Raw genomic sequence first — 11,474 nt, forward strand, 5'->3', positions numbered from 1 at the left:
AGAACATGGTTTAACCATTTAACTCCAGTAATACATAGACAGTGTTTTATCCCTTTTATTCTAGTTGTACATTTAGCAGTAGTTTATGCCTTTTATGCCATACACATACTGTATATTGGTCTAATCCCCTTTATACTGATGTCATTTTCTGTATATAGAAGCACTTACCTATTCCTCACTGATGTTTTCAGTTGCCACTGTGTCATTAAAAGCTGAATATACTGTAGCCATGGCAGTGACAGCGCTTCAATAATGGCTCATTGTGTCGGAATGCATAAATGCTTGGTTTAGCCCATTTTATGCTAATAACACATTTAACTGTGGTTTAACCCTCATTATACCAATGATACATAAAACATTGGTTTAACCCGTTTATGCCAGTGCTGTGTCATGAAAAGCTGTATCTACTGTAGTGGCAGTGACAATCCTTCAAAGTTAACCACTGTCAAGAAGAAGTGACACTGCACATGCTCAGTAGAGCTAGTACCAATTTGCATGCTGGTGTTCATACCAGAAAGGTTGTCACTCCGACTCTAATAGACACAATGACCATGTAACATTTTTGTACTACTAGAACAAATTTGGGATTTTGCTGTTTTAGGCTTAGAGGTCTATTTTTAGAACCCACCTATCAAATATCACTGTCTCTCCCTGTTTTCGGCTTTTCTTACATTTAAAACAGAAACCAATATTCTGCATCAGCAAAGTCTGACCTAAGAGTGCAAATATTTCAGACACTTCTATAACCTGAATCCAGATCCTTAAATAACTCCTTAAACACTTTGATATTGTGATATATGTTTAATTATTTATTTTGACACCTTATCCTGTAATTTAATTATGAGAATTGGAAGTGCACACTGCAGACTTGGCAAGCCTAACCATGCCTAATATATGTACCTTATTGGCATCATCAGGTTATAATAAAAACCTTTTGAATGCCAGTAACAAGTGAAGATTGGCTCCTCCAAATAAGGTAAGTAATGGGCGGGGTTTGATTGTTGAAAACCAGTTCAAGAAAACAATTCATTAAAGGGATGGTACATTGTATTATTAATGAAATTTGCAAAATGTTTATTTCATGTTTTATAAACAATTTGCATATTTTTTTTATTTTTTTACATTATTATATATTCATTATTTTTGTATTATACAGTTCCTGTCAATCACTTCATTGGCTCCACCCATCAATGTAGCTTCTCAGCACTTTATAAACATGTGCAGCAGTGCCACCTGCTGTACATCTCTATTAGAGCTATTCCAATAATTGTATTACCTCTATTCCTCTTGAAACTTGTCCTTTCAAATAGTAAAGTGAGTCCTGCCTGCTATATATATCACTAGGATCATACCTGCGCTTTTATTATTTTATATTTCCCCTTTCCCTCTTCACATTTTGAGTCTCATATACTAAAGTGATGTGTACTGCAGTCCTGCCTGCTATACACATCACTGTCATCATACCTGCGCTTTCATGACAAAAGAACGCTTTCTATGTTCTTCTAACTTTTTTTCCTTCATTAAATTGACGTGTACTGCAGTCCCACCCAGTAGAATCCGAATCGCGCGTTCAGACACATGAATGTTTCCTTCCTTTTTTTACCTTCAGTTGACGTGTAAAGTAGTCCTGCCCGCTGTACACGTCACAAGGAAGAAACCGCTCACAGTAATTTTTTTGTTAAATTATATATATATATAGACAGTATATATTAGTTTACAAAATAAAAATTTACAATTTTACTTGCTTTCATATTGTGAAATTATATATATATGTATGTGTGTGTGTGATGTGATATATATAGTATAAAGTAGATCTAGTATTTTAATTTATTACAAAGTGTTTTTTATCAGGGATCTCACTGTGTGAAATGTTATATGCAGAAATAAGTTGAAAGCTGTGAGCTGCAGTAGAATTATTTCCTGACATAATATACATGGCTCTACAGCAAACAACCGTGTTGCAATCTCAATTTGCCAGGTCATTTAGAAATGCTTGCAAAATTTCCTGGAGGTTGTTTGGGAAGGAAGTGCTCTTCGTGTTTGATCGAATTATGGGTGGAGTTAAGTGCTATGGGTGTGGCTGTGGTGTGTCATAGTTGATACAGGCTTTGTCTTCGTTGGGATTGGAGGTTAAGTCCCTGAAAAAACAGACATTTTCTCTGGCTGAGAAACTGCAGGCTGGGAAATGGACCTCCCAACATGTGACAATCCCACAGGGTCCAGCATGGTTGTAAGGTCTAAAATTGTGAGCTCAGGTCCACTGTGCCTCCTTCTATTTTTCATTCCTTGATGGAGGGACATGGGACTACTCAAACCTTGCCCAAAAAATTATTAAACACTACATTTATCACCTAAGCCCCACCCACAGACTTAATCAGCCTTCTCCTTATGCCTGCTTAAATGTATCCTTTTAAAATGATAATTACCCAACATTCACATTAACAGGCTTACCTTTAAATATGCTTGTACGTGATAAGACATTTCTGTGACAGAAACTAGGTTCCTGGCAGTAAGACCTATCCCAGGTTTTTCCCGAACTGTCTTCAGTAATTCCCCATAAATGGTATCTTGGCAGTAGATGACATTTTCAACTTTGAATTGAGTTTTAATCATTTTCTCTGCTTCTTTTAACTGTACTTGTCCTATGTCTTCAATTTTGTTCTTTTGGAAAGTAAAAGTAGATAGCAATCAAAGAATGGAGTTCATGAAAACAATACATAAACAAATAAAAGTTTACAATCAACTTTGGCTCTAGACAACATGCAAAAAAATACTTGCAACATGTTTTCTAACTTTAAGACTGTTATGGCTCTAATCCTATCTGTTAGAATAACTCTCTGAAAAGGTTTCAAAAAGCGGTCACCTAACTGCTAGCTACTGTGCTTTGTGCTAACTGTACCACCAGATAGCAGTCCAGCCTAACTCACTCTTCTACCTGCTAGCTTCTGCGTCTTGTGCAAGGTGCACCACCCGGTAGCAGTCCAGCCTAGCTCACTCTCCTACCTGCTAGCTTCTGTGTTTTCTGTTAGCTACACCACCTGGCAGCAGTCCAGCCTAGCCCACTCTCCTACTTGCTAGCTACTGTGTATTGTGCAATCTCCACCAAAAGGTAGTAGTCAAGCCTAGCTCACTCCACTCTCCTACCTGCTAGTTTATGTGTTTTCTGCTAGCTACACCACCTGGCAAAAGTCCAGCCTAGCTCACTCTCCCACCTGCTAGCTTTTGTGTCTTGTGCTAGGAGCACCACTTGGTATCAGGTCTATACTAGCTTACTATCCTACCTACTAGCTTCTGTGTTTAGTGCTAAATGCTCCACCCTGTAGTAGTCCAGCCTTGCTCACTCTCCTACCTACCAGCTTCTGTGTTTAGCACTAAATGCTCCACCCTGTAGTAGTCCAGCCTTGCTCACTATCCTACCTACTAGCTTCTGTGTTTAGTGCTAAATGCTCCACCCTGTAGTAGTCCAGCCTTGCTCACTATCCTACCTGCTAGCTTCTGTGTCTTGTGCTAGGTGCACCACCAGATAGCAGTCCAGCCTAGCTCATTCTCGTACCTGCTATCTTCTGTGTTTTGTGCTAGCTGCACCACATGGTATCTGGTCTATACTAGCTTACTATCCTACCTTCTAGCGTCTGTGTTTAGTGCTAAATGCTCCACCCTGTAGCAGTCCAGCCTAGCTCACTCCACTCTCCTACCTGCTAGTTTATGTGTTTTCTGCAAGCTACACCACCTGGCAAAAGTCCAGCCTAGCTCACTCTCTTACTTGCTAGCTTCTGCTTCTTGTGCTAGCTACACCACCTGACAGAAGTCCAAACTAACTAATTTTACTACCTGCTAGCTTCCCCATTTTGTGGTAACTACACCACCTAGAACAGTCAAGCAAAGATCATGTTTTCTTCCACCTCTACATACTGTGCTGGCTAAATCACCATGAGGTCCTGACCAAATTTACGCTTCAGCCAACTAGCTTCTACTCTATATTAGATATATAACACAAATACTGTTCCAATAAAAAAGGTGCATCCTATTTGCCAAAAATACTGCAAATCGTAGAATACTAAATTATTAATTTACCTGTTAAATAAAACTATGGGGATTAATATAATCTTGCACTTGTTTCAACAGATAATTTCTAAACTTCGGTCGGTATTATCACTGTGTTTTTCCAGTAATTACAAATGCTTCTGCCATCATTAATATCCCTAAAGCTCTAAATATATACCTTCCAAAAACAACACAAAATCATCATCTATCTGTGTCTTTAATCTCCTGATATTTCATAATCCAGAAACCATGACCTCAATCACATACTTGGCGAAGTGCACAAAAAAACAGAGTAGCCATTTTTTTCTAAAATCATAAACCCGGCGCAGCAAACAAATTACGAGCGTAGATTTTTACTCTCATAGAACTGGCATCTGCAGTCGGTATCACAAAGGCAGTGCATGGATTTACGCTCGCAGAATGGATATATTTTGCTCGATTTTCAGTTTGCCTCACATAAGCAGGCGCAGCAACCCATGTGCACAGTAAAAAAGCAACGTTAGACCCTAGAAGGCTTAACAAACAGCTAACGCATGCGCATTCACATATATTTCAGCCGCACATAACAAACAGTTAAACCTTTCCAAGCGACTTAATTAATCAAACCAGTATCCACCCTCTGCAAGTGTGTCAAACTAATCACAAACAACACAACCTCTCACCTGCAGCCTTAAAACACCTGACAGACAATGAACACCCTGATTACCCACCATGTTTCCCTTGCAGTTGGAATTGTGTAGTTGTGCATGTTTCTGAACCTCGCCAGTTTGGCCTACTAACGCCAGTATATCATATGGCGGCGTGTGTTATGTGATTCACCCGATGTGCGAGTTGAACTTACGGGCAACGTGGGTTTCAGCAGTTGCGCTGAAAATTATGCAACATATGTGACCGTGCCCCAAATGCGCAGAATTAATGAAAAACCTAATGGAATTTTGGGGGGTTTAGCTATTCAATCACAGGTTGAAAGGCTATATGGTGAATGATCCATCTGAATATATGTATGTGTGTCTTTTTAAGGGATTTGAAAGTGGTATAATGGGCATATATGTTTGTTGGGATATTAATTTTTCTTAGTGTTTATTGTATATTGTTTAATAATAGAGGGGTGGGTAATTTCTGAGTGTTTTGCCCATGGCTAAAACCAATGTTACATTAAACTCAATACGCTGCAATTTAGATGCTGATACAAAAAACAGTATTATCACATGTTAAGTATAGGACCATATTTTAAAAAGAGCTGCCATTAAACAATGAATATGACTAATTGAGATTGACATCGAAATCGACAGCTGTTTATATGCTGATAATTATCAAATGCTAGAATGTGACATTAAAGGCATATAAAACTCATGATTCAGATAGAGCATACAATTTTAAACAACTTTAATCAATTTATTTATATTATCAAATTTTCTTTGTTCTCTTGGTATCTTTTGTAGAAAACAGCTTAGGAGGAGTGTGCGCATGACTGGAGCGCTATATAGAGCAAGATTTATCATTGACGTTCTCCTATATTTGCGACAAAAAATATGCTTGAGAATAATGCCCTTATTTCTTATTTCAAAATTGTGCAAAGTCGACTGTAAAATTCTCCTACTTAGCCTAGGCGCACACCGGTATCCTAGACTATCCTCATGTCCTGGGTTTCCACAGCAGTGGGAGAAGTCCATGGACAACCTGTTGGGCCCCTCCCAGTGGCAAACCTCCAGGGCCTGGTCGCAATTTGCGACATTTGCGACCATGGAAGTGCCGCCCCTGCGCACAGGAGCACTTAGATTGTCTAAGTGGTATTTTATATAGTACGCCTTATCAAATCAACTAGTTACTTATTTATAACTTTTTTTCGCCTATAGAGAACTTCAAGTTCTCCTACAAATGCGTGCACTGAAGTTCTTCATAATTACTGTGGAGAACAGCATTATAAATAATTTCTTTTGAGCTTGTGTTTTGTGCACATCAACGGAATTCTTATTGATGTTAGCAGGAATTTCTGTTACAATGTTGCCATGTAATTTTTTGTAACACGCACTCACACAGACACACCTATACAGTGTGTATATATATATATATACAGTATATGAATGTGTCAATATATATATATTATTTTTTATGTGAAAAGAAAATATTTTTAAGGATGAATGTATTATTAATATTTATTTATCCATTTTCAGAAGTAAAAGAAGCCATAAAAATATGTTCTGTAAAAATAAGATACAAATAAACGCAAAAAAGATAAATAGCATGCTTTGTTTTTAAGGGTATTTCTGTAAGCAAGATTTACACAAAACTAGCAATTTAGCTTAGTTCAAATGATTACTTAGACAAATATACTAATTCTACTGGAGACATTTATCATTACTTCATCTGAGCTTGCCTTTGGAAAAGCACAAAAAAAACCCCATTTGGGCGCACAGATGCGCTTCTCCAGAGGGCGCTGAGGCGAACACATAGAAGAATAACGGATAATTGTGATAGCGTTTGATAAATCTTGCTCATAGCAGCAGTTTTGCTACAATGTTATCAATTTGTAAGAGCACTAGATAGCAGCACTATTTCCTGTATTGTAGTGTTCCAGTATAGGTGGGGATGCCACAGGCTAAATCACGGCTAGATTTAGAGTTTTGTCGGTAACGACCCGCGTAGCTAACGCTGGCTTTTTTCTGTCCGCACCTCTAAAATAACTCTGGTATTGAGAGTCCACAGAATGGCTGCGTTAGGCTCCAAAAAAGGAGCGTAGAGCATTTTTAACGCAACTGCAACTCTCGATACCAGAGTTGCTTACGGACGCGGCCAGCCTCAAAAACGTGCTTGTGCACGATTCCCCCATAGGAAACAATGGGGCTGTTTGAGCAGAAAAAAACCTAACACCTGCAAAAAAGCCGCGTTCAGCTCCTAACGCAGCCCCATTGTTTGCTATGGGGAAACACTTCCTACGTCTGCACCTAACACCCTAACATGTACCCCGAGTCTAAACACCCGTAACCTTACACTTATTAACCCCTATTCTGCTGCCCCCGCTATCGCTGACCCCTGCATATTATTTTTAACCCCTAATCTGCCGCTCCGTAAACCGCCGCTACTTACATTATCCTTATGTACCCCTAATCTGCTGCCCCTAACACCGCCGACCCCTATATTATTAACCCCTAATCTGCCCCCCACAACGTCGCCTCCACCTGCCTACACTTATTAACCCCTAATCTGCCGAGCGGACCGCACCGCTATCATAATAAAGTTATTAACCCCTAATCCGCCTCACTAACCCTATAATAAATAGTATTAACTCCCTAACATCGCCGACACCTAACTTCAAACATTAACCCCTAATCTGCCGACTGGAGCTCACCGCTATTCTAATAAATGTATTAACTCCTAAAGCTAAGTCTAACCCTAACACTAACACCCCCCTAAGTTAAATATAATTTAAATCTAACGAAATAAATTAACTCTTATTAAATAAATTATTCCTATTTAAAGCTAAATACTTACCTGTAAAATAAATCCTAATATAGCTACAATATAAATTATAATTATATTATAGCTATTTTAGGATTAATATTTATTTTACAGGTAACTTTGTATTTATTTTAACCAGGTACAATAGCTATTAAATAGTTAAGAACTATTTAATAGCTAAAATAGTTAAAATAATTACAAAATTACCTGTAAAATAAATCCTAACCTAAGTTACAATTAAACCTAACACTATACTATCATTAAATTAATTAAATAAAATACCTACAATTACCTACAATTAAACCTAACACTACACTATCAATACATTAATTAAATACAATACCTACAAATAACTACAATGAAATAAACTAACTAAAGTACAAAAAATAAAAAAGAACTAAGTTACAAAAAATAAAAAAATATTTACAAACATAAGAAAAATATTACAACAATTTTAAACTAATTACACCTACTCTAAGCCCCCTAATAAAATAACAAAGACCCCCAAAATAAAAAATGCCCTACCCTATTCTAAATTACTAAAGTTCAAAGCTCTTTTACCTTACCAGCCCTGAACAGGGCCCTTTGCGGGGCATGCCCCAAAGAATTCAGCTCTTTTGCCTGTAAAAAAAACATACAATACCCCCCCCCAACATTACAACCCACCACCCACATACCCCTAATCTAACCCAAACCCCCCTTAAATAAACCTAACACTAAGCCCCTGAAGATCATCCTACCTTGTCTTCACCATACCAGGTTCACCGATCGGTCCTGGCTCCAAAATCTTCATCCAACCCAAGCGGGGGCTGGCGATCCATCATCCGGCGGCTGAAGAGGTCCAGAAGAGGCTCCAAAGTCTTCATCCTATCCGGGAAGAAGAGTAGATCCGGACCGGCAACCATCATCTTCCAAGCGGCATCTTCTATCTTCATCTGATGAGGACCGGCTCCATCCTGAAGACCTCCACCGCGGACCCATCTTCATCCGGCGACGTCCAACTGAAGAATGACGGTTCCTTTAAGGGACGTCATCCAAGATGGCATCCCTCGAATTCCGATTGGCTGATAGGATTCTATCAGCCAATCGGAATTAAGGTAGGAATATTCTGATTGGCTGATGGAATCAGCCAATCAGAATCAAGATCAATCCGATTGGCTGATCCAATCAGCCAATCAGATTGAGCTCGCATTCTATTGGCTGATCGGAACAGCCAATAGAATGCAAGCTCAATCTGATTGGCTGATTGGATCAGCCAATCGGATTGAACTTGATTCTGATTGGCTGATTCCATCAGCCAATCAGAATATTCCTACCTTAATTCCGATTGGCTGAAAGAATCCTATCAGCCAATCGGAATTCGAGGGACGCCACCTTGGATGACGTCATTTAAAGGAACCGTCATTCGTCGTTCAGTCGTCGGCCAGGATGGATGTTCCGCGTCGGAGGTCTTCAGGATGCTGCCGCTCCGCTCCGGATGGATGACGATAGAAGATGCCGCTTGGATGAAGACTTCAATCGGATGGAAGACCTCTTCTGCCCCGCTTGGATGAAGACTTCTACCGGATCATGGACATCTTCAGCCCCCCGCTTGGGCTTGGATCAAGACATCGGAGGAGCACTTCTGGACCGATCGGTGAACCTGGTATGGTGAAGATAAGGTAGGAAGATCTTCAGGGGCTTAGTGTTAGGTTTATTTAAGGGGGGTTTGGGTTAGATTAGGGGTATGTGGGTGGTGGGTTGTAATGTTGGGTGGGGGGTATTGTATGTTTTTTTTTACAGGTAAAAGAGCTGAACTTCTTGGGGCATGCCCCGCAAAGGGCCCTGTTCAGGGCTGGTAAGGTAAAAGAGCTTTGAACTTTAGTAATTTAGAATAGGGTAGGGCATTTTTTTATTTTGGGAGGCTTTGTTATTTTATTAGGGGGCTTAGAGTAGGTGTAATTAGTTTAAAATTGTTGTAAGATTTTCCTTATGTTTGTAAATATTTTTTTATTTTTTGTAACTTAGTTCTTTTTTATTTTTTGTACTTTAGTTAGTTTATTTCATTGTAGTTATTTGTAGATATTGTATTTAATTAATGTATTGATAGTGTAGTGTTAGGTTTAATTGTAGGTAATTGTAGATATTTTATTTAATTAATTTAATGATAGTGTAGTGTTAGGTTTAATTGTAACTTAGGTTAGGATTTATTTTACAGGTAATTTTGTTATTATTTTAACTAGGTAACTATTAAATAGTTCTTAACTATTTAATAGCTATTGTACCTGGTTAAAATAATTACAAAGTTGCCTGTAAAATAAATATTAATCCTAAAATAGCTACAATGTAATTATAATTTATATTGTAGCTATATTAGGATTTATTTTACAGGTAAGTATTTAGCTTTAAATAGGAATAATTTATTTAATAAGAGTTAATTAATTTTGTTAGATTAAAATTATATTTAATTTAGGGGGGTGTTAGTGTTAGGGTTAGACTTAGCTTTAGGGGTTAATACATTTATTAGAATAGCGGTGAGCTCCGGTCGGCAGATTAGGGGTTAATAATTGAAGTTAGGTGTCGGCGATGTTAGGGAGGGCAGATTAGGGGTTAATACTATTTATTATAGGGTTAGTGAGGCGGATTAGGGGTTAATAACTTTATTATAGTAGCGGTGCGGTCCGCTCGGCAGATTAGGGGTTAATAAGTGTAGGCAGGTGGAGGCGACGTTGAGGGGGGCAGATTAGGGGTTAATAAATATAATATAGGGGTCGGCGGTGTTAGAGGCAGCAGATTAGGGGTACATAAGGATAACTTAAGTAGCGGCGCTTTGCGGTCGGCAGATTAGGGGTTAATTATTGTAGGTAGTTGGCGGCGACGTTGGGGGGGGCAGATTAGGGGTTAATAAATATAATACAGGGGTCGGCGGTGTTAGGGGCAGCAGATTAGGGGTACATAAGGATAACTTAAGTAGCGGCGCTTTGCGGTCGGCAGATTAGGGGTTAATTATTGTAGGTAGTTGGCGGCGACGTTGGGGGGGGCAGATTAGGGGTTAATAAATATTATGTAGGGGTCGGCGATGTTAGGGGCAGCAGATTAGGGGTACATAGGGATAATGTAGGTTGCGGCGGTGTGCGGTCAGCAGATTAGGGGTTAAAAAAATGTAATCGAGTGGCGGCGATGTGGGGGGACCTCGGTTTAGGGGTACATAGGTAGTTTATGGGTGTTAGTGTACTTTAGAGTACAGTAGTTAAGAGCTTTATGAACCGGCGTTAGCCCAAAAAGGTCTTAACTCCTGACTTTTTTCTGCGGCTGGAGTTTTGTCGTTAGATTTCTAACGCTCACTTCAGACACGACTCTAAATACCGGAGTTAGAAAGATCCCATTGAAAAGATAGGATACGCAATTTACGTAAGGGGATCTGTGGTATGGAAAAGTCGCGGCTGAAAAGTGAGCGTTAGACCCTTTTTTGAATGACTCCATATACCGGCGGTAGCCTAAAACCAGCGTTAGGAGCCTCTAACGCTGGTTTTCACGGCTACCGCCAAACGCTAAATCTAGGCTTCAGTTATTTCAAATGCCGAAATAGTGGTAAAGGAGCTACTTGTAAACAATTTAATATACTCCAGCAGGTAAAATTGATCATAGGGAACAATTTAAAGGGCAGACATTTTTGTGGGTAAACTGTTCCTTTAAGACCTGGCTGGTATGCTATTTTATAGCAACACAACATACATTTCTTGTAATTACAAGGTGTTAACTGTCCCTTTAAAGAAAGAGATTGGAGTTGTTTAAAATTGTATTGAATCTAAATTGTGGGTTTTGTGTTCCTTTAAAGGGACAAAAACAAGTTGAGATAGAGACAAAATATAATAATATGTACTTTAATTACTTTACCTGCAAATTTATACTGCAGTGCCTCGCCATTAACCCTTTTGTATAAGTTTCCAAATTGTACAGCTCTAACTCCCCCCACACATTTCCTTTTATGG

The 11,474-nt window shown here is 38.9% G+C and overlaps 1 protein-coding gene across 1 annotated transcript in view; it reads right to left on the reverse strand.

Moving 5' to 3' along the window:
* The window catches only part of LOC128652910 (interferon-induced GTP-binding protein Mx1), a 194,161-nt gene that overhangs the window by 26,836 nt on the left and 155,851 nt on the right, over nt 1-11,474 (reverse strand). The window contains exon 12 of the mRNA XM_053705908.1: nt 2,452-2,661. Coding sequence (XP_053561883.1) covers nt 2,452-2,661 — 210 coding nt within the window. The remainder of the gene's footprint in view (nt 1-2,451; nt 2,662-11,474) is intronic.

This window comes from Bombina bombina, chromosome 3, assembly GCF_027579735.1.
Source record: "Bombina bombina isolate aBomBom1 chromosome 3, aBomBom1.pri, whole genome shotgun sequence".
NCBI lineage: Eukaryota > Metazoa > Chordata > Amphibia > Anura > Bombinatoridae > Bombina > Bombina bombina.